The sequence below is a fragment of the Brugia malayi genome (assembly GCF_000002995.4).
Source record: "Brugia malayi strain FR3 genome assembly, contig: Bm_v4_ChrX_scaffold_001, whole genome shotgun sequence".
Lineage (NCBI taxonomy): Eukaryota > Metazoa > Nematoda > Chromadorea > Rhabditida > Onchocercidae > Brugia > Brugia malayi.
Genome location: NW_025062479.1, coordinates 7802867 through 7827492, shown reverse-complemented (window position 1 = coordinate 7827492; position 24626 = coordinate 7802867). Strand labels below are relative to the sequence as shown.

The following is a 24626-nucleotide window of genomic DNA, read 5'->3' as shown; positions in this document are numbered from 1 at the left end:
TAAATTGAGTGTAATCATTGAGGGGACTAAAAACCCTAGAGGGTCATAATGTGAAGCAACAAATTGCAAGATAGTTTTTTTAGGTATTTTCTTTTCATTCCATGGTTTAAGTATTATATGAATTACATCCAATTCATAAATCCTGTTGATACCAAGAAAACTACCTTTATTAGAATTAGCCTTGTCGTATTCGGGTAATCTTTCATTGAATTCTAGATCATTCGAAATAAATTCTCCAATATTCATGGCTGCTCTTTTATAATATGATCTGAGTAACAAACTGATTCGTAAAATCAGAGCAGGAGGAAAACTGATGATCAAGAGAAAATGAAGTACATTCCACAATCATCGCTACCTCATATATTACAAGATGTGACTGTTTCTTATGAAATAAGGTATGCGCGTGCTAGAGAGCTCGGCTGAGAACAAGGGAACACGAGGGGTATTTACCTTTCATACTAGAACATTTCTTGTTAAATAACACACACATTTATATCATTCAACTTTTTTTTTACTGGCACCCACAATATGAAATAACGTTACCTAAATAAGTTGAGTTTGTCATTTCTCTAAGATTTGCGCAGGAACCTATTTATAAGCAAGTAAAAGATTTCGCAAATCTTTTGGAAAACTTCAAAGCAAATTTGGTTTCTTTAATCACTTTTGCTCCTGTTTACAGGCATTGATAGATCCAATTGATGTCCATCTAAAAATGTGACAAATTTCATTCACCAAATAACTAATGCATCAGGAGATGAGAATTTTCAGAGTTTAATTTAAATCATATTCAGATAAGAAATATACTGTTAATTTGACCAAAATTTCAAATTCAATTTGATTTGTAGGAAAGGAACTCTGCTATTTTGATATTCGGAAAAGAGATTTAATGTAATTTATGAGTCACTGCAGTGAATAACAACAGAACAGCTTAAATGAACTGCAGAAACGTAAACTACTGAGCAAAGCATAAAAGCATAAAAAGAAGGACAGAAAAGCATACTAATCTAAATATTTGCAAATAATTTCTTTGTTTAAAAAGTCACAGTATCGAGGTCGCTTATTCTCATGAAATAGATTACCAGAAAATATAGAGTGAAAATGAATTACTGCAGCTAATCAATCAGCTTATAGGACTGAAAAGTTTGTAAAACATAGTACAATCAGAGAACGTAGCCACAGTTTACACAACATTCAAACACAAAAAAAATTCACTGAAGGAATGGAAATCTAAATTATCAAGAGTACATATGATCTCCAGATAACTTCATTTAATCCTATCATTTTAGGATAATAGAAATGAACTTGTTAGAACCGCATGAGATAATAAGCAATAAAAGACTACAAAATGTGAGCAGTAATATAAGACCGCAAAATGTGAACATTTCTAAAAAGGATAACGTTTGAACGATCTTGTTTTCATCTACGGATTGACACATTTCCTTTTTTCATTATACATAGGATGGTAATTATTGGGAATCGGAAGGTCAACAAAGTAAACAATGTTTCTTGATAAATTAGATAAGGACTGCAAGCTAATGCGACATACGCTGTGCAGATTTATTAGTGTGAAAGAAAGATTGCTACAGCCACTGCTTGGCGGATGTAAAGTAAAAAAACGACTTTCTGCCATCTTTCTGACACCATTTCAACATCCATCGCCTTATTCTAATTTGAAATTGTGAAAGTGTAATGTCATTTGAATAAAACGAATATCAAAAAAAAAGATAAAGAATAACGACAATAGACAAAAAAGAATACGATACATAAGGCATTTTTTAAGGATATGCCTCTATAGCATTTACCAAAAAATGACTCACTTACTAGTTGTTGCTAATTATGTTATCAAATATGAATTCATTTACTATATATTCTCAGCATTACAAATAATTCCAACTCTTAGAAAAGTGATTAATCTTCCAGGGTTTCCAAAATTGCACATTATTATATTAAGTAGTATTTCCAACTTGCATCTTTCGTTGTACTTGAAGTGCATTAACAAACAATGCAGAGAAATTCTTCCATGAATATGACATGATTTTTGTTAACAAGATGAAAATAGTTGTTGATCATATAAAAAGAAGTAAATGATAATGAAGCACATAACAAAAAAGTGTGCTTTTGTGCTATTAAAAAAGTTTTCCTTCAAGAATGTCCATCTTCGCTGTAAATTGTGTTTCCCGAAGTATGAAGATATCGAAGACAAACGTAAACAACAAATGAACACATGTCCGAATGATACGTAATCAGTATAGGCTAATAAAATAATCGATATTGCTGATCTGTTAAACTGTATGGTGAATAAAAGTATGCTACCGTTCTTAGCAAACATATCTTATTTTCTGAAAAAAAGGCTTCCGATAATTTAAAAAACTTTTCTGTCTTTTCTAGAAGTAAAGCCTATGAAGAGAAGTGAAAAAAAAGTGCAAAAATTTAGAGTACTCTTCTTCCTAGTTATTGCACTCATCACAGATTTATGGATATTTTAACGTGTTCTTATGCTGACCCGCCTAAAATTACGCAACTAATACGACCTTACAAAAAACATCTCTGAGACTACATGTGGTAAACAATCAATGAAACGGTACACATTTATATATCTAGATAACAGAATATTTATCAGCAAACAAAACTAGAGGCATACCGATTGCACCACAGAACTCCTTCGTGTTCACCCAATTTAGCTACGTTTATGGAAATAGCATGTCAAATTTAAATAGTTCATACATATTCAGTGAAACATGACTTGAACATCCAATTTGGTTAATAGGACTAAGGTAAGATTGATATGATGCAAAATAGCAATCTATAAAGGAAATAGCATTTACTGGGATAGTCAACAATAGTGCTTTTGCTAGAAATCGAAGATGTTCTTGCACTGACCTGAAATCAATAGAACATTATGAAATGAAATTCCAATTCCATAGTTAACTACCACATTTGTAATCCTCATTACTAAACTTTCACAAAACCAGGAACTTTGTGAAATTGGATATCATGAACTTTGTTAACAAAGGATACAATTCGCTGTCATTATTTCGCGATTCATAAAATAATATGTATCATTTTAAGGTCAGTTAGGGTCACTCTTATTTAGAACAGTTTAGCTGTAGAATTATAGTTTTGAACGGCCTCATTCGTCATCGGAATACCACCAAGTCGTTCTACTTGCAGAATATACCAGATACAATATTGCAGATTGTTTTTATTACGCATATAACAAGCCGGTATTGAATGAAAATAAATTCTGCATATTTTCCAGCACTTCTTGCACACGTAACTAAAATTTCAGATTTGAAGAGTCCAGTTCCTTCACATACAGTCAAAATTGAGGAGTCATAAAAATCAGTGTCAATAAGCTTGAGAGCTTATCATGGCATTAAAATGAATTCAACCGTGTGATTAAGTTAAAAATTTTCATATTTGAAATAGTTGGCCCATTTCTAGTATTCATTAATTGTGACAAAAACCTTTACTGATATGTAATACCAAAAAATAAAATCAAAGAATAATTAAAGTTCCAAAAACTTTTAAATCATAAATATTTAAATTAAACTGACTTCCACCCAACTCTTCCAACACTCTAAAGAAGTTAATTCTAAAACAATAAGTATAAACCTATGATTCACATCACAAATCTGAAAACATTGGCCATAAAACAAACCACAACAAGAAAAATTAAAAGTAATTTTAGTCAATAAACCATTCAAGGCATCCATCTTAACAAAACACTTAGGTACAGCAAAAGAATGAGTTAATCAGTTGATGTAGAATAAACACCAACATTTACTGCTATAGGTAAAGAAAAACACAGCGATTATCAATAGCAAATAATCAAAAATCTCCTGTACTTGAACCATCTATAATTATCTGTAGGTTTTATAAAAAAATCAAAACTTAATCACCATTATTTCCATGCTTATAATTTCAATATCATTGATAAAATCAAAACTTAATCACCATTATTTCCATGCTTATAATTTCAATATCATTGATAAAATCAAAACTTAATCACCATTATTTCCATGCTTATAATTTCAATATCATTGATAAAATCAAAACTTAATCACCATTATTTCCATGCTTATAATTTCAATATCATTGATGCCCAATAACTTTTAAAGTTAGCTCCGATTCACGAAATATCCGTCTCTGACAATGAATTAATTAAAAAACAAGACCAGATATAACAACTAAAAAATTAACAACTAATATCTGTAAAATTAACGCAATTATTCAACTATTCCCACGTTCTAAATTTAACTTAAAAAAATTACCCAAAAAATATACACCTAACCTTACCAAAAATACAATAAGGTAAGAATAATAATTATGAATAAAATAACAAAATACATAAGAATTGCAAGAAATAAAAAATACGTAATTTTCTAAATAAATGATTAGCTCAAAATTCCTTTGTTTCGAAAACAAAAATACCTAAAAAATACTAAAAAGCCAGAAAAAATACAGTGAACTATTGTCTCATCAAAATAAAATTCTAAAATTTTAACTATTGTAATAAAATAAATTATATCTAAAAAAAACCACAAAGTGAAGTGAAAGAAATATAACTCTGAAAGGCGAAAAACGGTTCAACGGAAATAATAAACGATAAAAAAAGTCTGAACAATAAATATTAAGATATGATCAATCAAAAAAATAATACTAATACGCAAAGTTAAAGCCACACCACTCATCAAAAATCTTAACCAATGAGAAAAAACATAACGAAAAAAAATATATAACGAAAATTCCGAAATTCAAGACAGTAATAAAAAGTAAAAATATGAACATAGCTGAAGGACTAAACAAGAGAAAAACCAAACCACGTATCCAAAAACAGAAGGAAAAAAAAAGCCAATACACTTTAAATAAAAATCTAAACTGAATACCCTGGTGACTAAAACCACTAACCAAAAACCCAAAAAAGTAATTCAGTACTTTTAAACAATCTAACCTTGACAACTCTATATGAACAAATGAAACACTAACCAAAATCAAATAATAGATGATAACAAAATTGTCTAAAAAATCTATATACAAAAACAAAATTGCGTTAAAAAATATATAAAAATATTATTTAAAAATGAAACTAAATAAGCATACCATAAAAGCAATGAAAGAAAAACCAAAAAATATGCCGTGAAGTTTGGGGTTCAGTCTAAATATAACTTGTAGCTTAGAGTTGAATTGAAGTTTTGCCTTCCTTGTTTGTTATTGTAGTTGGTACAGACGAATGCGTTGAATGATAGGTCTGTTGTAACGACTTTATTTGTTAACAACCACAATGTATAGATATTAATCTATAGCAACAGTGCACTGATAATTTCTTAGAGTTCAACGAATAAGATGAAGGAGATGAATAAGTCGATGAGGAACATAGAAAAATTAAATGAACTATGAGTGAGGAAGAGTAGCCGAACCATAACTTGCTGGTACAAAAAATTCAATAAGACAAAGGACTTCAATCTTTGTATAGTAGGCATTGATTTGTAAAAGATACATGATTACACTGAATAAAGAGCTATCGAATGATTTTTACTCTTTATATAGTAAGAGATGGGTTTTAGTATTGTCAGTTGCTCATAAGAATGATTATTAGATTAGAAAACTTTTACAATATCTCAACATTACAAGCAAATTTGGCTTGGAACAAAGGAGTAATTTTTAACATATCAAGCAATACACATGCCCTTTGCTAACTGTTGAAAATTCCTAGACAAACAGAAGAAGCTTAGCTACAATGAGGAGAGTTTGGAATAATGATTGCTTAGATGAGATGCAATTTGGAACAGTTTTATATTTCTTTAAAGAATGTTCAATTAGGAAAAATTTTAGTATTATGAGTTAATTCAATTTTATTTAATATCTTTTGTAAGTTATTTCGAGGTTCGAGAAATTTATTTCAGCTTCGCGACAATATATACGTCAATATATTCAAAACGAAAACGAGGGTAAGCACTACGACAAAAAATAATCAAACAAACAACAACGTAAAAAAAAAAAAATCTTATACCAAAAAACAAACTAGAAGTTAAACAACTAAAATATAACAAATTGCCATATTCGCCCAAAAATAATGAGGCAAAACCAACACTAGAATATTCAACATTAAAACCTCTAACTAGCTCTCTCTCACATTCAGACAAATCGAAAGGGGCACGATGTAAATCAATCAAAACTAAACAAAAAAAAAGGTAAAAAACAAAGACTAAAAGATAAACACACTTTTATTAAGTGAAAAAAATAATACACCGAAAAAGCAATCTCATAAGAATAATTCTGAGCACAAGTTCGTGTATTTTACTAATAAAAGAATACTTACCACCACTAAAAATTCCAGACCATATAATAAATAAACAGTAACACCTATAAAAAACAAAAAAAAATAATCAAAATCAAGATAATCGAAGGATATAAAAATCAAAATAAATCAAAAAAAAAAAAACTATTAAAACAAAATAAAAAAGATAACCAAGAAGAAAGTGAAAAAGTCGTTCTTTTTTTAATTTTACACCATCAGAAAAGCCGGAACAAATAATCTTATTGGGGCCAATATGACACTGCGACTCTCTTAAAAAACAACCTCTTAGCAAAGCTAAAAAAGCAATAGCTTGTAAAATAAAAATTATGATAAAAATTCCAATAAAATAAAAAAAAAAAACAAAAAAACAAAGTAAAATTCAAGGAATTTACGGTTCTTGATTCTATAATAAACTAAAACTTTTAAAACACACAGACAAGTTTTCTCTACCATACTACAGCTTATGTAATAATAATGAAACCAACAACTCTATTAGTCCAAAACAAAAAACAAAGAAATAAGATGGAATCAAAAAAAGAAAACATAAACAAGTGAAAAAAAAAATAAAAATCCAATACCCAATAAAATAAAAATTCAATAACATTTAAACAAAAAAATACAAAAATAAAAGACAAGAAAAAAACAAAGAATAAACTGTCTGACTAAAAGTCAAATTTTTTCTAAATGATAAAACCTATAAATATGAATTTCACAGACTTAAAAAATTATCATACCACACATAAAAAAGAACGTTCAAACCCTACTAATCAAAAATTAGTTATACAAATTTACACTTAAATCTCCATAAACTAAAACCAACACCGCTTAAAACGAATATACTTATTATCCTAAAAAGTCTAAGTGTGTGATAAGATTTCAAACTAACTTTTTTTCTCGTTGTATGCAAGTCGAACTTACTGATTTCGGTGCACATCGTCAGAATTATGTATCATTTACTTTCTCCATTATTCAATACATTTTGAGCCTACTGTTCTCATTAGAAAAAATTTTTAACTACGGCTACTTTTCTTGATTTACAGTTTCGATGACATCTATAGGTTCCTGTACTTCATAGGTATTTTTGCCTGAAAGGTCTTAATTGGACTTTTTTCTTTTACTTCAGAAACGTAATCAATTTTAAATCGGTTCCCCACTTCAGTTTTTTTTTTTTTTTTCAACTTTTCGGAATCGATTTGTCAATCTAGTTAATCAGAATCCATCATTCCGACCAACTTAACTGCTATGCATAGAAACTTAAAACTGTTTTCCTGAAATGGATTTTCAAGAAGACTTTGGATCCTGTTCTGTTGATATGGTTTGTTTCTTCATTTTTCAAGTAATAAGATTCTCATAACATTTCATTCTTGGATGGTACTCTTCGTGTCACATTAATACGAATTATAAAGAAAAGAAATACTGAAAACGTAATCATTTATTAAGGCTTTGTTTTCATGACAAATAGTAGGAAAATGGCGAGAAATATGTAAAATTATGAGATGGAATATGAAGAGTATTGAAAATGAAGACATAAAGAAAGCAAACACATGAATCCTAAGCAATGTTGCATTTTTACTATCACTTCCTCTTTGCATCTACCATTATCATATAAGTTTCAATAAGCATTATTCGTAGTCAAGGTTGCTTTTACGTCTAAGCGTGGATAATAATAAAAGCTTTTTTACCTTGTGTCAAAATTCAACAACAATCATTACTTTTAGCATACTGGCGGTGTATTCAGTGCTATATTAAAGTCATAGGAACAAATGTAATGGACTTCTGCTGGAGCTGAAAATGTATTCAGCACATTTCTCATTACCGTTAATTTCCGTCTCTTTTCCTCTCCTTTCCTCTTTCTGGCTTCTACACTGTTTCTGTAAAAGCTCAAAACAGATATCACCGAATTACGAGTAATATGTTTTACACACTCTTCTGGAGCAGCGCTATCATGTTTATACAAAGCTAGAGATTGATTCTACGATCAAAAAGAACCACAGTGGCAGGCACTACAGAAGACTGTCAAGAAACCACATAGTAAAATATAAGAATAACTGAATGCATTAAAATTAAGAAAAACCATCAATTATTATTTTCTCGAATTGAAATTAAGCTGTTACTTTTAAAAGCTAAAATTCTTTGCTTTCTTGAATAAAATGGAGTCTCGAAAATATATAAAAGAGAAACTCCTATAAGAAAATTTCAATCAACAGAATTAGAAACCAAATAAATGAAGATTAAAAGTTTACATATATTTCTGATACTTTTTCATCATTGGAGAAAAAATGTAAACTATACAAAATCGTAAAACGTTCATTGAACATAGAAAGCACTATAGATGATGATTCGAGCACGATTGCTGTTGATCAAAATTTGATTACACTTGTTGGTGTTTCAAATTATCTATCAATATCAAAGAGAAATTTCAGGAAATGTTTCCTTTGAGCGCGTGACAGGGGTCGCTTGATCAGAGCGATGATCCGTACTCCGCATCGAATGGCGATAGCTCTTTCAAATCTGTAGCAATCTTAAACACCACAGTTAAGAGATTTACTATGGTAGTAATACATAATAATCCAATTGGGATTCCATAGTTAAAATAGCAGGTGTATTTTTTGCTTATGTTTTTTAGAATTCTAAAAGACTTTTGTAATAGACCTAAAATGCGCACATCGCATATTTTACATCAACAATTTAAAACTGGAGCCACCAGAAATGATTCCATTGGACATTCCCTAAAACAAGTAAAAACGCACTTCACCTATCGTCATAATCATTCACGTAAGTATCGTCCCATCTTCACCCGATTTCTTCTTTTGAAAGTCCTATTGAACCAAATTTCAAGTGTCACCCTGTACCTATTCTTATCAATACATGACTTTTTATCAAAATAGTAATAGATTGATATAAGCAACCGCTAGACGGCATGACAGATAAATGAAATTAAATAAGAGATATGTTAAGAGGATTTAATGGTGTTATCTGACCTGCTAATGTTCTGAACATTGATTTTACAAAAATTTACCTCCTTAAGCCCTACAGCACACGAGAATGGTAGACATAAGTTAACGTGATATTTAAAATCTGTATTCTTGAAAGTGATCGTTTTTTTAATTCTACTAACATAGGAAATCAAATTTAATTTTTCAGCTAAAACTAAATCAATATTATATGCAAATTTAATGAACTAAACACATTTACAAATATTTAAAAAAGGCTCTTTTCAGACAAAGAAAAATGTTGCTTCCCAAAGGCTTTACTTCAACTTCTTTCAACGAAAATGACAGTTGTTTGTAGACTGTTCAAAGCTCAACAATTTTCAAAACAGATAAAGGGTAATTTGTACCGTCTGGTATAGACTCAATAATTAGACGTATATGGAAGCAGTAAGCAACTAGGTTTTCAACAAAAACCTTAATACTATCATTGCAAAACCGATGGTGAATCTTTTTCTTCATTTATTGAAAAACATTGAAATGTAAAGCATAAAGGGCTTCGAAAATCATCTTTTTTGTCCATTTTATTCGATTTATAAAAAACCTCATTAATTTCAAAACTTGATTCTTTTCGAACGAAAAGATACCTTCGATGATAAAAAGTCAATTTTTTTTTCACCATATCAAATGGTGCAATTCCCACCGATTATGGCACATTCTCTGTCAAGTTTCAAGGTGAACATGACCTAACAAGTATTGCTTAACCAGGATACTTTTAGAATGAATTAGAGAAAGTAATAGATGAATAATGACAGAAAAATCACTTTCAAATATTTCCCGAGTTTTTCAAATTAGGTAAAGCTACAAAAGTCTGCTTCACTCCATAATCTTGACAACAACCACGATCATAATGGGGCCGCGTTCAGCAGGGCTTTTTCCGTAAAAACAGGTGTGATAAGGTTGTTTGGTGTCTCTGGTATACAAGCTTGTGGAGGTTGCTGAGAAGCACCTCGCCCGAGAATGGGAAGTCCGATGCATCTGGTCATTTCTTAGTGTTGAGTTGTGGGTCTTGTATTGGCAAGAACTTTAAGTTGTGGAATGGTTTTTAAAAGGTTCACTGCAAAGTTTTTACTTGTATTATTACTTAGCACGCGTAATTGATTGTTAAAATTACAGTCATTAGCTTTACCAACATTTAACAAATCAAGTGATTAATCCATGCATTTCGCAAATTTAAATAGACGTAACAAATCTTGAAAACAGACTATAATCGATGCCTCACATAATTTTCTTTAATGAGTCTCTTTGGTTATGTCTAACTATTGTTTGGTGAGGAAAGTTAATTGAAAAGCTTCTGTAGTTGATGTGCTAATATCAAACACCCAATTTGCATATTTGTAGTTGCTGAATTAGTATCATGAGTAGTTTCGCAGCTACAACTTTATTTTTAATTTAGCATTACTGGCTGCTTGTTACAGTTCGTTTTCAAGCACACAAACAAATGAGTGCTTTGGAACGGAAACGTGCATGGAATCGTGATTTAGCGAAAAAAGCAGCAGCAACAGCAGTTGCAAAATCTACTGTTGCACCAATTTCTAGGTATAAAGCTTATCATTTGTGGTTTTCTCTTTCTAACGAAATTAACCATAGTTTTTGCAAGTCAAGAAATTTGGCTTATTTGGAGCTACTTTTTTGCAGTGAAGGGCCAAAACTGAGATCTTACTGTGGAGTGGATTCTACAGAGCTATTAAGTCGACAAACGACTTTAGAAAAGCGTTGTTTTGAGCCATCTATCAGTGAGCTTTACAATTTTGAACACCCTTCCTTTGATAAGGTAAGTCATGGGACTTTTATAACTTCTTTTTTTCATAAAATTGTATTCATTTTTACTTCACTTCACCGCGGTAATATTTTGTATTAGCACCCAAATCACTTCTTGAAATCCTTTCATAACGTAAATTATTTTTCTCAGTGGTTCAATTGACAGTTTCACTAATCGCTGTATGTATAGTTTAACTTATCCATGTTTTTTAAACACTTTAAACAAGCTGGGAGCTATAAACAGGATGTCAGTTTTTCGTTCAAAGTGTCTAATGCGCGTTACATAAAGAAGGGCGAGTTAATTGTAAGTTCGATGAAAAGAAACTACAGTGACACAGATTTGAAGCCGCCTGTCAGGTTACCACTTGATTTGTAATTGTTGTTTTGCAATGCCATTACTACTAAATTCCAAGCACTGCTATCTTTCAGACAATTTTTATAAAGTGTCACGTATTGCAGAATGTTAAATAGCTGCGAAAATTTTGGTATACTTTTTGCAGTGGTTTTTAGTTACAGAATAATCGTTCGAAGTAGAAGTTCATCGGAAATGTTAGGAAAATCTGTATTAGAAACGACGAAAACAACTTTGGTATCGAATGGCAGTAATTCAGCGCAGAGTTCGTTCAGTGAGAAACATTTAAATACATCTGGATGCATTCTAAAGTCTGAATTGCGTAACTCTTGTTCATGGAATCCCAAAAAAAGGAAAGTTGAAGGTAATGCAGAACCACCTACCAAGTTGGAAGAGAAAGTGGATTCGAAAAAAAAAGGTTGGTTCTATTCTGTTCACATATATTTATCAATGACCGGTTGGTTCTGTCCTGTTCTGTTCTTGTGTATTTATCATTGACAATATTTCGTTATCTTATGCAGAACTTGTGACGGTGGAAGCTTAATTCGACCCTAGACCTAATAATGCTCAGGTATGTTAAATGTGCTATGTTCGATGTTAGGAACTTGTTCTATCATTTCATCAACCACCATTAGGCCATTGAGGGGTTCATTTATTAACGGGATAATAACCCGAGATTGAGATAAGCAGAATAATAACGCGTCTCCTTAGCTGACATAGAATTTGCAAAATAAATCTCTTCAAACTAATTGCTTGCTATTGTCACACATTCGCTGAGGTTCTATCTTGTAGGATTTCTGTGAATCCTAACTTCCTGCTGCGGATCCGTGATTATTTCTGTTTATTCGGCTATTTTTTTCTTTTGCGTATAAATTGTAGTGTTGGCAAAGACGATTTCTGCGATACCATCCCTTGTTGTAAACGAAGGAGCCGCTAGAAATAGAAATAAATGTTTCCCCGGAGCGATCTGTTCATCGCGTCTTTCCGCAGCGTTAAACCGTAACTCTGAGTATGCAATAATATATTTTGTTCATTACTTTTTAAAATGTCAGTTGAGGCATGTTTTAGTTATAATGAGAAAATAGCGGTTTTTTATTCTTCTCAAGAACCAAATGGGATTGGATCTACAAATCACACTAGTTGGTCAAAATTAACTAGTCATTCTCATCCACACAACCACCATTTGGATGCGGCCATTTGTTTTGATTGACAGAGTAAAGAGATAATTTAGGTGGGAAAAATTGGCACTGAAGAGTAGATCCATATTTTTGAAACAGAGAAGTCAGAAAATGCTAAAGGATCGTTTGGAAAAGTACTGTGTAATAAAACAGAAATCTCATATGTACTACGAAGGAAAATCAGATGCAAAGGAAGCAAGTCAAACACCAGTAACTCACTATTTAACAAACAGAGGAGAATTTAATCAAGGTAGTTTTAATTTAATTGGTTACCAGTTTGATGAAGTTTCTTCTTTTGTTAATAAATTATTGTTAAGTTTCTGGAAAGAGGCTTTGTATTCATTGACTTGTTTTTTTTCCAAATTTCGTATCTTTTATAACCGTTTTTTGCCAAGCAAATAAAATGATCATGAAATAAAAAATCTGTTAAGAATCTTTTGTTTCTTCTGACATACTATAGAACTTTTTCCCGCCTCGCTCTTTATTTCCTTGGATTTTCATTTATCTTGCTTATTGTTGTTTTTTTTTTTCAACACTCCGTATTTTATTGTCAAATTCATTTCTTTTCAGACTTTTTTTGTCTCTTCTCCAGTGATCTCAATAAAAATAAAGTCAAACAAAGCGGAATTTTATGTGGAAGTAATGAGAGTGAGACTTCGGTGGAGAAAAACATGCCTTCAAGAAGAATTTTGAATCATGGGATTTCAAAGCTTGACATGCAGGTGATTTAAACTTATTTCGATGTCATGTTCAGTGACCGTATTTTCATTTATCTGATATATATAGAGATATCTGTATTCATTGTTTAAACAAGCACTTATTCGTAGAAAATCTTGCCGAATGTGACGCAGCGAATCTATAAGCAGAAAGCTCAGAATGAAGATTTTGGAGACCTCATATGGGCTAATTCAAGCTCATTTATACGCATCTGTTCATTGCTTTAGATTAATTTACTTAATAGAATTTTTTTATGCAGTATATAGGGATTAAATTTAGCAAGCGGAATTCTAAAAAGAAAAAATGAAATATCTAGTTTTAAAGCGGAAAACTAAAACATTCTGTCATATAAAAACTATAAAAACTGAAGTACTGAATCATTTCATTACAAGCATTTTCAATTTTTCATCATAATATAGTATCGATGATAAAAATGGAAAACTGTTGTAAATTATGGTCCTGTGCTAAGTCAGAAATGTAAGTTAAGCTCAGTTTTTCAGGGGTTTAGAAAAATTCCATTCTCTTCTCTAATTAAAAGTGTACCACTTACCGCAGTCGACGGGAATAGTAGTAAAGTTATGAATGGTAGGTTGTTAATTACTTATCCAAATTTAGGTTACGTGCTTATTAGCTTAGACTTTGTTTTTTACATATATCTTATAAGGAGAAAGTAGTAATTTTTAAAATTTTGGATTTTAAAACATTTGTATTTTCTCTTTGCTGCAGGACTATCTAGTATGGTAATTCAAACTCGGTTTCAACTAGATTATTTGCTTTCTTATGCTTCATGCAGGTTGAGTATGCCATATGTTAAAGAACATTTTCATATTAAACCTTGTTTCGGAATTAACTTAGCAACTGATTGAGTTTATATTATTGATATTGTATTATTTATGCATATTAACTTATTGTTTGCAGTAAAGGGATTGTCCCTTATTAGTCATACTAAGGAAGCTACAGAGATAGAAGTAACAAAAGAAGTGGAATCTTTGGTAGAAAAAGCTTTACTTCAGACAGCCGCAAGCTCCTACTTTCGTACCAATCAGGTTATTGGCTTTTTTTATTTCTTCTGTTTCCGTCAACAGTGAATTCAGCAACTAATAATTTTTTTTTATAAAATTAGTCTTAAAGTTTTTAATAACCACATCACTTTTCCTGTCAAAATCATTTTTTAGCGTTCTGTAGCACTCATATAATCGCTAGGTAAAATCACAAAGTGCTCCAACATTCACTTTCACTGTTAAAAAAGGGTTGAAACTCTAACGATGTTCTGTCAAAACAAAAGATTGACGAAGCTGGCTGAACAGCTCACAAGGTATTTGGAGAAGAATAGTAACAATAAAGTAGTCGATGCTGACTTAGAAGTCTTGATTAATAACGTAGAGATTCTTAAAAATCTTTAAACTATAAAAATAGTAGATGGTGTTCCAGGTTTTAAGGAAATGTGTCAGTGGTAGTGTTCAGGAGGGCTGTGATTTTCATATGACAAACAATAATGCTAAGGTTGTTACATTTACTCCGTTTTTATGTAAATGCCTAGTGAAGATAGTTGGGCAGTAACATAACACTTTTTTTATATGTGTTGCAGCTAAGGAAAATGTGGGCATTAGTGGCAGAAGAAAGTTCACTGACGGACAGCTTGAATGATATTAATACAAAAATAAGCAAAATTAAGGCGAACTTATGCACCTTGTCCAATGAATCTTTCCAGGTAATTTTTAAGGCATTTTTGATAATACATTTTCTATTATGTAACTTATGTTTTCAGCTGGCAAAATATCACTTTACATGTTAAGATTTTTGCAATTCTATCCCCATAACTTTGTGATAAATACAGATTACGAAAAGATTGGATGAGGTGCGATTTCTCAAAAATCAGCTCTTGAGTAATTCTCAGTGTAAGTTTCATCCAAATTTCCAGCTATGAAAGAAATAACGGTATCTATCTACCGTGAATTTAACACATTCTTAACATATTGTCGATGTTCTTGATGCTTGAATATTTGTCAACTAAATTTCCAGTCTGATAGTTTAATTAAAATAGTTTGACACTAATGTTCTATATCATGGTTATTCAGTGTACTGGCTTCATTCGAGTATGCAGTGTTTTGCCTGAACTAAATCCTTTATTTTAAAGTTTGTTTCTTTTTTGTTTTGGCAATTTTTGACATTGTTTTTATGTGTACGATGTACTTTATTCTAATCATAAGATTTTTTTCTTTTTGAATAATGAAACAAGTTTTCTACTTTGTTGTAGTGATACTGCAGCTGTTGTGTTATAATGTTATTGTGTATTTAAGGTAAGATGTTAAGACAGTTGATATGACTGGGTCGGGGCATTATATTTTAATTTGCTGTGCCCCTTTTTCAAATTCCTTAAATATTCATATATACAATCTAAAGAAAGTTTTTAAAAAATATGGTGCTTTGGATCTTTTGGGACATTAACACTTTTGGCTGATGGAATTTGAGTGTTGTTGCTATTGTCTGCACCACTAATGTTTTTTCATTGTATTATTATTTTCATCCTTTTTTTTGTCGATTTTTTTTTTTTTTTTTTCAAATGTTTCAACAACATATTAACGTAGTTGTATATTGGATCTGACACAGCACATCTTAAACCTCAGCAGGTATGGCATGTTCTTTGCTAAAATTATGGTATGCGTATCGCTCAAAATCAAATCAAAAAGTTAATATTGTTTGATGGTTAGTACGTATAGTCCTTGATGACTATTGTATTTTGTATGGAGGTTCTTTTCACTGCTTTTTTCTGAATGTTTTCTGTTCTTTTAAATCTAGCCTGTAGCTTTCTGAATCATAGTTCTGAATCGCTATTTATCGTCATAGTTCACTTTTACACTGTATCATTAGTATCTTTCAGAATTTCTATGAGCATGGAAACTCTCAGGAATGTTATCGATAAGTTACCTTTTGAGTTTATCTGCTTTGCCATTTGAAATGGGAAAACAGTATCTTCTGTTGAGAGTTGGAGAACTATAAGGAATGCATACTTCACATTCTAAATGTTATGAATTATTGGTATATTATATTTCCTTCTACATAATTTGCGTTAATCATAACCGAATGCTATTGTAATCCTAATTTTTACGGATGAAGAATTGAATTTAGCTTTTTTGAAATGATTCTGGCTATTTTTTTAAAAAAATTATCCCTGAAGAAAAGTTATGAAATGATTTTGTGAAGATTTTTTCGTTTTCTAATAACTATTTTATACTGAGTTAAAGATGTCTACTTTAATATTTTTATAGTATGTTTACTCTGAAGACATAAAAGTTGCTAATGTTCTTGTACCAGATCCCGTGAAAATCTGTTTTGGTTTCTGACCCTCGACCCTATTTTTGTCACACCTAGAGACTTCAATTAGTTGTGATGGGACAGAGAATATGTTTGTTATAATATGGATGTATCCCAAAATCAAAAGCGAATAGATGAATTTCGAGTATTCATTACTTTTTTAGTTTTGGTTAAAATTTGGCTGCTAGGTCAAATCGTGTTTAAGTTCATTTACAAGTTGATCTATTAATGTCTTAGAAATTAGAAAAAGAGCAATTTCTCACATGAATCGCATAAAAATGTTTGATATAGACTACTGAAAACGGATTTATGGGCGTCGTTGAGGTTTTTGCGTTAAGACATGTGAGCTGATTTTAAACTCCACAATTTATTGGCAGGATGAAATTTATGAGTGTCAAGGGAAATTATTCATATCACAAAACATCAGTTGTTTTTATTTCTTGAGATTTAAATTGCTTTCTAACTTTGTAATCTACTTTCGTTGTAGTTATATTTGATTAGAAGTGGAAAAGCAAAAAAAAAAAAAACCTTTTGAAATAGAAAAAATATTTTATACGACACACTCAAGATTCACTGAAATATTGGGAAACGTTGAGGATAAAAGTACCTGCCAATATATGTTAAGTTCAGAAGAAATAAACAAAACTGTTAAAAATGAAATGATGATACGATGCCTACTAGTAAAGCTTGTTTCTAGCAGTACTGAAAAAGAAAGACATCAGAAATCGAAGCAATATGCAAGCAAAAAACTTTTTTCAAAATACAAATACCATTATATATTTGTAGAGAATTCACAGACTTAGCATTGTGGACATTTTTGTTTCACAATATTCCAATAGGGCAATGTATCTTTGGATCGACAACCGTTAGCACCACCATCATGAATTCTTGCTAGAGTTTCGCAATCACTTTTCCCATAACACTTCACTTTATAGCGATTACTTAGTCGCTGGAAAAAAGAAAAAAAAAACTAGCTGTTCCAAATTCCTATTTTTAACTGAAGACGTTCAAAACCGAACTAGTAACCGACCAGGGATGTGGCATTTCTAAAATTTTTGGAAAACTTAGTAATCATGTGCGAAAAAAATGAAACTTCATAGTATTTCTTACTATGCAAGTGCGGTGCACTTTACCCTCCATTATTCTTTCAATCATTTTAACAGAAAGATTAAGAAGTCCAGAGATTAAAGAATTCTTGTTTAAAGAACTGTTAAGGGATTAAATAACTTTGGTGGAGATTGAATTACCCGTAAGCATTCCTGAGAACACTCATAATTTTCAGCGCACGTTAGCCATGCCTCCTCTTCGTCCTGGTCGTCTTCTTTACCCGGCTGATAACACTGCTATAATGCGAATTATTAGCCTGTCCTTTCAATTTCCAATAACATTCCTCTTTGTGGAAAGGTTGTTCTGATCAGAGCATTTTTTTTTTTTTTTTTTTTTTGATTTTTTCTGACAAAGGGCAAGTGTTCCCAGAGATGCATTAAGTAAGTGAAGCAAAAACTAGAAATTTTATCATAATGAATCTGCAACCGAAAAGTATGCATATGTACAAATTATGTAAAAGCAGCTGTGTCGAGATGCTCTTGGTTTTTTTAAAATTAAATTGGCACTTAGCATTAATACGTAGCGGGACCCATTTGTGTTGCTTAAATCTAAAGCGATGAAACTAAAAGAAAGAAACCACCATATTTTAAGTAAGGAAATGACAGTTTTTCATTTGAGACAAGCACCCATACTTTATAGTGATAGATGTTGAGTCGAAAATAGCCGCATCCATACCTTCCATGAATATCCTCGTCGCAACCTTTTGGAACACATCCTGAATCTGCTTCACACATTGCTCGCATACAATCACTTGGGAATTCCACTAAAGTTCTTAGGAATCTAAGTGACGAAATTTCAGTTATTTTTTACGAAATTTTCATTAAAGTTTCAGCTGAAATTTCGGGCATATAAATTTAAAATTCGAAAAGCTGTCATGCAATTCCGTTAAATCACCATTAAAAATAATCTTACTTAACCAAAGCTTAGAGCATCAGCTTCGAAGATATCTTGACCAGATCGCCAAAATGCGTTTATAAAATTACTTAGTAAATAAAAAGCTAACCTTGTGGAAACATGAGCAACGAATTTGACTGGAAGAGGATCGAAAAGTAGATTAAAATCAAAATAATTAACATTGTCATGCTGTGTGCGGAAGATTAAATTACAGGACTGGCCATTACTGGAAATGGATAATGTGTTAAAAACAATCTAAGCATCATAGAAGGGCAAGCAGCTACTTTCAGCTTCAGTTATGCTGTATCAATAATGACAAAGGAGTTGTGACCGTCCAATATCACTTAAACGTATTTTTGAAAATATTGATATAGATGGCCAATGATTGATGATAATGAAGTGACTAGAACTTTCCCGAGTTTTAAAATGAGAAATTTTTTCCTGATGCGGAACACCTAGTAACCTATACAAATTTCATATTTAACCATAACAAAGATGAATATAAAATGACAATGACAGTCAGTAGCAACGACAGTAGAATAAACGCCATCACCGGTTAATTTTCTTTAAAGTCTTTTTCCTGAGTGAATTGAATTTTGCAAATTTTGAAAATTTCCCTAGACTTGTTAGGTTCTTTAACTGCTTATATGAAAAATTGAAAATGTGACCTTTTTTTCAGAAATTTCTATCAACATACAGAAGGCATATGACATTTGAAAATTGACAGACTAATGGATAAATCATATTTGAGGGAAGCTTATTCTAAGATAAAAAGAAAAGGATATAACCGATTGTGTATCATTCCCTTTCCGTTGCTAAATTTCCTAAATAAATGACGAAAGAAAAGTGAAGGCATGCAGTTTGCTAGTAATTACAGCATTAAGTAAACAGAAGAGCTTAAACAGAAGATTCTTCTAGCAACATAGAAAACAGCTTAGTCTAATAGTAATATGAACGATAAAATCAGGAGTACGTATGAATGGATGCATTGGAACTGCTTATACAGCTTCTAATAAGTTAGAATATATAGAAATGAAATCATCTGAAAAAAACAAAGTCAGAAAGGAAATTCCAATATTGAAATGATAAAGGTGTATAGTAGAAAATATACCCTAAATCATGAAAATGATCATGAAAATATCCTAAATTTTTTACGACACATTCTATCTTTTGTGAATCACTTAAGTTACTTTTACAAATGGGTAATTTAAAAAAATTTTTCTAATCCTTTTTTTAAAGACCAAAACCATTTCTCTCTCTATATACTTGAATTTAGTGGTTGTTGGAGTGACACTATGTCAATAAATATTTAGAAAATACTTTAGTGAAATTTATTCTTGATCAAACTTTCTTGATTGAAAATGTGACTTTTTTGATTAAAAAAATGTATGGCTTAAAATTCTCGATGAAATCGCTTATTATCAGTAACATTTCAGTCATGTAAAACTCTCTTCGGTTAATTAATAATAATAATTTGATCTTAAAATTTGTTACACCATGCATAATTACATGTTTTTCCTATAATTTCTGAGATCTCGAAATAGATAAGATTTAGAAGTGCAATTATAGGATTAGCACTGTATATTAATTTAACTGAAGTTCCACTTTCTGGAAGTAGTTTAACCCACAATGAAGAAAATTAGAAACAATGAGGAGAAGGGCGCAGAAAGATTGTTCAACAAATGAGGCTAATATCATTCCTCAGTTTAAGTAAATTATGAGTAAGTTATGCAAAGAAATGAAATGAAAAAGTTCATAGATGGATATCCCTACAAAATGAGTTGGTAAATTTACTATGGAAGCAAACAACGAAACGATTGGAAAAATGCACTGCTATTGATATAATATTTCCCGGTGTATGCACGCACTGACACCAATAGTGGTATTACACAGGACCTGCAGAACTACTTCACAAAACCCGTTCACACAATTACACTGGTCTGTTGATCTATCTACTGTTTTGACATTGCCTTACTGAATGTCTCGTTAAGTACTGGGTGTGAGAATCGGCCATTTGATAAACACGAATGTAAACTAAATTGAAATGAATTGATTAAAATAGTAATTACACCGATCGTTCCGATCACCGGAAATAATGGTTGGGATAGATATTAAGTCTAAAGTTGTGCAAGATTTTGAGAGCTCTCTATTCTAATTCTTACTTTTGCAAATTTCTACTCAAAACAGAATTTCAGGTCTTACTTGGAAAAAGAACCTAACTATAAAGTATGCTTTATTACTGTTTACAAGCGTATTCTCTGGGAAGAAAAGAAAAATATGATTGAGCATATTGGATAAGACTTATTGTTTATTTCTGATACACTGCAGCAAACAAACATGCCGGGTGAATATCAAATCAATCTAATTGCAGGCTTTCTGATAAGCAGATTATAAATCCATTGTTGGATCATTAAATTCTTCAAATTTAGAAGTAATTTATTTCGAATTCAAATAGCTTCAATAGTCATTGAAGCTTGTTCATCATGAACCTCCTTCAACCGAGCAAACTTTCTTGCATATAACTAATTTCACTTGTAGTGAAATAGTTTGTAAAATGGATAAGGAAGTAAATTTAAATTTCATTGATTACAAAATGCAGTGAATCCTGATTAGCCATGAAGGTAGACGACTGCTTGGAATGATATCAATTTAGCACAAAGTTCAGTATTCATTCGCAAATAATGCCCCTTGATTTTTTGTGATCTATTAATCTACCTAGTGCAGTGCAACACTGAACAACCAATTCTCTGGCTTTAATGAAGTCGATTCTCTCTGAGTCGATAGTTTTAAAGCAGGATCGGTCAACTTTTTGAATGAATTGGGTTTTTTTCTAACGGCTAATGTTTCAATGGCGTTATTTTGGTACACAAAAACTACTTAGAAACTATGCAAAGTTATTTCCAATCACTTACTGCGGCTTTTTTGAGTAAAAGCAAATCAAAAAATTTGTTGGTTTTAAAAAACACCTTCTCTTTGTCTTTCCAGATCTTTCATTTTTTATCATATAAATAGACTTGATTAGTCATGAAGGTAGACTAAAATCATTTTAAAAATAACGAAACAAGTGACATCAGCTGAATGTGGTATGACCGTTACCGAAGTCGTCAATTCATTGTCTTTCAGTAGAGTAGATGTGTGTGTGTAAGCTCATTTTGAAGAATTATTATACTATTCAAGAAATTGAATCCGCAGTAAATCTTGAATAGCTTAGCTATATATATGTAGGAATAGTTACGTAGGAATACGCACAGGAAATTCTGGGAATTGTAAAAACGTATTAATACATCAATCTTCGGCAATATTCCGTGACACTTTATTATGATAAACAGAACAAAACACTGCTTCATAACGGAGATATTTGCACCTCAGTAATATTTGGACATGCAAACAAACAAAAGCGCTCACACAAACACACACACACACATGCGATTTGCCTAAGAACTGAAAGTCCTCGCTGGGAAAGGCAGCTATTACTGAATTGAGTCATCCCTGTATTTTATTCAAATAGAATAAAATTTCGAATTTGTTTGATCTATCCCATTTCAATTGTTTTCGCTCTCCCTGCTGTCGTATTTCGATAATAATCATCTTCATTCAAAAGTGGCATACATCGCCGACGCTCACTAATTGCAAACTAGCAGGACTCAACTTCTACTGATCTCTTGAATGATAATTATTTCCAGAACAATACAATTTATCACCCTAGTTTATGCACTTCTTCTACTTGTTGTAAATTCCCAATTTTGGGTTTGGACGTTTTTTGACGTACTACGACTTTTCAAAGAACAATTGTAGAACAACATATTAGACAATATATCACCGTCTAAATGTTGCTCCAGAAAGTAAACATGAGAAATATAATGAGATTTTTTATTCTCACTTTCTAGAACGATTAAGAGGATTTCAAGAATGTGAAGGAAATGAAATTCGATATCTTTTAATATCTGGGAGCGATATTCCAAATTCTTATGTTATTCGTTGAGTTTTATTCAATGCAAATGATCAATTTTAATATATTAATATGGCAAATGATAAGGAATAATTGATTCCAAGCACTACCCAACTTCTGCTCTTCAAAGACAAAAAGTAGCCAGCGTGGTTACGGTACGTGCTGCTTTAACATCTGAAGTGATTTGAATATTTTTGGTAGTTTCTGAATGGAGCATACATACGACATGAAAACATTAAAATACCAATGGTTTCTTCTCCTTTGCCTTTATCAATGTTGGTCTCAAAGAAAGAACAAACATTCACTAATAATATCAAATCGTCTTACCATGGCATACAACTCAACTTAATATTTAAGTGAACCATTTAAGTCTCTTAAGAGCAACTATTACTTTGACTGATTAGATTGAGTAAGGTACAGGTCATGCATCCTCCCATTAAATAAACATATAACCAAATTAACATATAACCGAATGACATCATCAAACCAATTGGTCCTTCATCCCATCTTAAACACTGCTATAGAGCAAAATTAACTTGTCAAACATTAAACAACAAATATAAACCGAATAATTAGTAACAACAACCTGTCCGTAACCTTTTTGCTTCCTAGTACATGGTTGAGGCGTCAGTCATAGGTTTCATATATCAATAACTTAAAGTAATTGAATGTAAGTTCACATAGGTGTGCTTAACACAAATCAGAGAATGTGCCTTTAGAGCTATTCTGCTCATTAGTAAGCTGTATTGAATAAATCGTTCACTTTTTCTCTCTACTGTAAGTATTAAAATAGGTGATTTTTAAAGCTCAATTAAAATACCGTTTTTGCTTCAATTTACAAATTTACAATAAAATTTAAGCGAAAAACACATATAATGTTGAAGCAATAAAGGGAATTGATCTAGTAAATGTGATAAAGAAAGCATAGACTGCAGAAAGAAGTGCAACAAAGAAAAAATATTTCTTTTGCTGTCAGAAAAAGAAAAAAACCTTCAAAACTATTTCATCTACAGCTTCCTTCTCTTTTTGTTTGAAATCAAGTATATAACATAATTCGCGAAAAATTCGATATAAAATTGTTTTTTAAATGCTCCGTGATTAGAAATCTTATGTAGCAATTTTAATCGATATGTGAAACTTTCGGATTTCTTCGAAGGAGAAGTTAGTATTGCTTCTTGTTAGATAAAAATACTAAGAAATATAGACTCAAAGTAAAAGTTTATTCACATTTTCATATTTTCAATTCCAAAAGTTACGAATTTTAAAAACACTGACCGTGAATCGAGAAGATTCGGGGAAACAATAAAAGACAGGGATCCCCAAAAGCAATGTCCGTAGTGAATCACTGACACTGACTGTTAGCTCAAATGAGTGCGTGAGGGTGAAAGATCTGAAATAGCTTCCTGATCTTCTAAATATCACCTTGATCGATTTTCAAGCGATACCTCAGGGATTTGATATCATGTACGTATAGCAAAGTAGGAAGTACATGCCATTTAATTGTTCTGTAAAGTTCTATATTCCCGTTCTGTAAACTATTACTATTAAATCGACATCTGCCGATTTCGGAATTCCAGATATGTTCATTCTATGACGTATTTAGCTCTTTGATATCAAAATGTTAATATATTTGAAACGTTCAACGTAGCATTTCAATCATGTAAAATGAAAACGCTGTGAACAGAAATCACTTCTCCAACATTTTAATGATGGCAATTACTGAATCATAGTATCTTCACTACACAAGTCTCACTTCTATCCACAAAGATTGCAAAAAACCTTTCAGACTCGAAATTCAATTAGTTACCAAGATTTAACTGACTGGCCAAATAAATTTATCGTTTCATTCACCAAACATCACTTAAACCCTGCATGATTACTTCCCATTGCTGACTCTGCTATTTCAATAATTTTGATTTTATTTCCATAATGAACTTTCCTGCTTTCATTTTGATTGGCAGAACGATTATTGTATTTCAATTTCCATAAACTTGTTGCGCAGAGAACTGTACAAATTCCTATGGAATAATACGTAGACTCAGTTATCTTACAAGGAACATGA

The 24626-nt window shown here is 31.3% G+C and overlaps 3 protein-coding genes across 3 annotated transcripts; 1 reads left to right on the top strand and 2 right to left on the bottom strand.

Moving 5' to 3' along the window:
* Positions 1-8694: 8694 nt before the first annotated feature.
* Positions 8695-8823, bottom strand: Bm1284 (Uncharacterized protein; the record flags this gene model as incomplete). Its single annotated transcript, XM_043074021.1, has 1 exon — positions 8695-8823. A coding segment is annotated over one exon (129 nt), but the record flags the coding sequence as incomplete, so codon positions are not given.
* Positions 8824-10732: 1909 nt separating this feature from the next.
* On the top strand, positions 10733-15226 carry Bm9664 (Uncharacterized protein; the record flags this gene model as incomplete). The annotated part of the gene is made up of 12 exons (XM_001898936.2): positions 10733-10830; positions 10930-11065; positions 11297-11409; positions 11569-11822; positions 12284-12413; positions 12636-12832; positions 13153-13304; positions 13800-13884; positions 14218-14345; positions 14731-14802; positions 14888-15010; positions 15137-15226. The coding sequence occupies 12 exons, from the start codon at positions 10733-10735 to the stop codon at positions 15224-15226; spliced, it is 1578 nt and encodes a 525-aa protein (XP_001898971.2).
* Positions 15227-17413: 2187 nt separating this feature from the next.
* Positions 17414-18737, bottom strand: Bm2961 (Uncharacterized protein; the record flags this gene model as incomplete). The annotated part of the gene is made up of 4 exons (XM_001898937.2): positions 17414-17563; positions 17862-17957; positions 18354-18484; positions 18725-18737. The coding sequence occupies 4 exons, from the start codon at positions 18735-18737 to the stop codon at positions 17414-17416; spliced, it is 390 nt and encodes a 129-aa protein (XP_001898972.2).
* Positions 18738-24626: the final 5889 nt, after the last annotated feature.